This window comes from Etheostoma spectabile, chromosome 18, assembly GCF_008692095.1.
Source record: "Etheostoma spectabile isolate EspeVRDwgs_2016 chromosome 18, UIUC_Espe_1.0, whole genome shotgun sequence".
Classification (NCBI taxonomy): Eukaryota; Metazoa; Chordata; class Actinopteri; order Perciformes; family Percidae; genus Etheostoma; species Etheostoma spectabile.
The window spans coordinates 15451166-15453750 of record NC_045750.1 but is presented as its reverse complement, the minus strand read 5'-3'; the positions used below and the strand labels follow the sequence as shown (position 1 = coordinate 15453750).

Below are 2585 nucleotides of genomic sequence, written 5' to 3'. Positions count from 1 at the left end.
CAGCACCTGGTTAGCCTTGGTGGAAAAGAAATACCAGGGGTGTTGTACTGGGGTTGGGAATGGGACTGAGTACCCAGGGCCCTCATATGAGGAGGAGAACCTTTCTGCGGGGCCTAGAATTTTGTGCCACGCCCCTGGTTTTGCCAGATGTCCCTCATTTTAGGTCGGGTGTCCCTCACCTTCTGCTCTCTTTACTTTGGCTTTCTAAACTCCGGTTGATCCGGGAAACATCCTCTGAGCTAGAACTGACAATCAGCTTTCGCTTTAGGTATAAAGTAGCCTAATTTAAAAAATGTTCAGGGTTTCATTTCTTTGGCTAGTTATCATCCCAGATTTTGTGCTTGCTGAACAACATGCACGTTTCTTCTCTCTTGATTTCTCCCGTTGTGCTGCAATCAGACGTTTCTTTTTATCTCAAGATATAAATGAACGGGTGAGCAGAGCCTTGTAAGCCTGATCACAATGTGAGCAGGCAGTCTTAAGCAGAACGGAAAACGTTTGAAGGAGATCTTGACTGCAGCATTGACTTTAATCAATCAGTAACATGGCCGCGTTCTCATGGAAATTCATTTTCTGTTATCTCATGACAATGAAGGAATTAACCGTGATCACAGAAAACGAAACTTGATTACTCAAGACAATTAACTTATGAGCTGGAGATAAGATTAGAAATATATGAGGAAACAAAGCTGCTCTCATTGTTGTAGTGCAGTCGGCAACAAATGTAATTTTAAAGTATTACATGTCAACCAGAGAAATCACAACTTTAAATTAGATTAAATTAGAACTACATTTTTTTTATGATGACTAATAACTCCCTTTGAGTGTGTTATTGGTATGCATGTTATCAACAGAAAGTGTCCTTTCAATCCATTCTACCAGTGATGACATTGAAAATGAGAGGGAGTGGATAGACCCCAGTATGTACACAGCTGTATTTCTACACTTGTACATAAACTATCAACTGGTGGGCTGACTCCTTTGAGAGTCTAGGTGAAGATGTGAGTGTAATAACTCTAAAAACAGTGTGTCATTTTCATATCATCCGTCTGTCAAGTGGAGGAAAACACACACACCACTTTCAGTACCACCAGCACCACAATGTTATGTGATGAAAAGAAAAATGAGACGCCGCGTGTTTCCTCAAACTCGACACACGGACATTGAAAATGACAACCTTCATCAGAGCACGTCCACTTTTGAAGGCTGCTTCAAAAATGCCTGAAATGCCCAGATGCAATATGGATGTTTAATACATGATATGTGAAGAATGGGTGTAAATGAGTTGAAGGAACATGTCATTAGGTATAATAAAAAATTACAAGCACATTATAATCACATTATGATGGAATTATAATCATTATTGAATGGTAAAATTGATGGCAAACCTTCACTTGAAATGCAAACAATCTATTAAAAGATTAAAATGACAATAAAAATTTAAATAATCAACAATGAGGGATTACCTGTCAGAGTTTTATAGTCGAGCAAATCAAAAAGAACAATGGCGACTCCCGACCACGTGATGACCAGAGCCACAACCAGCAGCCAGGCCATCGGAGAACTAAAGGTCAAAATGACATCATCCAAAAATGTCTTCTGATTGGTCTGAGCTGGAGGGACCGCCTCCTTGCCGTTGGCTTGACTGCTCATTGGTGAAGAGAGCTGAGTACAAGAAGAGGGGTTGGGGCAAAGAGAGAGAGAGGGAGGCAGAGGGACACAATTACAAAAAAAAAGGAAGATCATGAAGAGAGCAAGGAAGAGGGACAGAAAGAGAAGTGGATGAGTTTTTGGATGACTGACGAAAAGTGTATGCTTTCAAACCACAATAAAAACAATGCAAAAAGAAGATGCAAGAATATATTCAATTGAAACCCCCAAAAAGTCTGCGTCTGCTATTAAAGTTAGATGACATCACACAAATCTTAATTGATCTGTGTGATGTCATAGCTAATTAGCTAACATGCATAGCTAAAAGTTAATTCAAGCAAATTAGAGTAATGGGATTGGAATTGTAAATCTCTGTTTTGATAAACATTGTTAAAATCACAGTTTAGTATTTTACCAAAGTGTGATTTGAAAGAGAATGACAAAAAGCCAAAACATCTGTGCCCAGAATGCTTCTAGGCTCTAATTGCAAAATTGGGGGAGCACCCCTTTAAACGTGCATTCACTGATTTTATTAGTCAACAGGGGGCAGCAAAAAAAGCAAGAAACAACTTTGACATGCTATCACCTTTAAACTTGATATGGAGAACTTAAGACATCCAGCACTTGCAGAGGAACCAATCAGCATTCAGATTTTTGCTAAAAACAGCTGCCTGCTGCGGTGGGAGCTGACTAAAACAGTTAAGTTGCCAACCAGAAAACCAAAGCAAAGATTGGAGCGTCACTAAAAAAGCTACGTAGAACTGACAGGAACTACACAGTGAGTGGATCCTTTTCTGTTTTTTTGTCACTGTGACATCTCTAAGTTCTCCAAAGTCTCTAAGTTTTCCAAGTTCAAATTGTCTGCCATTGGTGGCAGATTTCTGTTGCATGGGAAGACAACCTGTTGAAAAAGAATTAAAAATGAATTTGAGAAA

General features: G+C 39.3%; 1 protein-coding gene across 4 annotated transcripts in view; it reads right to left on the bottom strand.

Moving 5' to 3' along the window:
* Positions 1-2585, bottom strand: part of trdn (triadin) — a 13607-nt gene that overhangs the window by 5786 nt on the left and 5236 nt on the right. For all 4 annotated transcript variants that reach the window (XM_032543502.1, XM_032543500.1, XM_032543499.1 and 1 more), the window contains exon 2: positions 1467-1665. In XM_032543502.1, the coding sequence (XP_032399393.1) occupies positions 1467-1653 (187 nt within the window). In that variant the 5' untranslated portion in view covers positions 1654-1665. The remainder of the gene's footprint in view (positions 1-1466; positions 1666-2585) is intronic.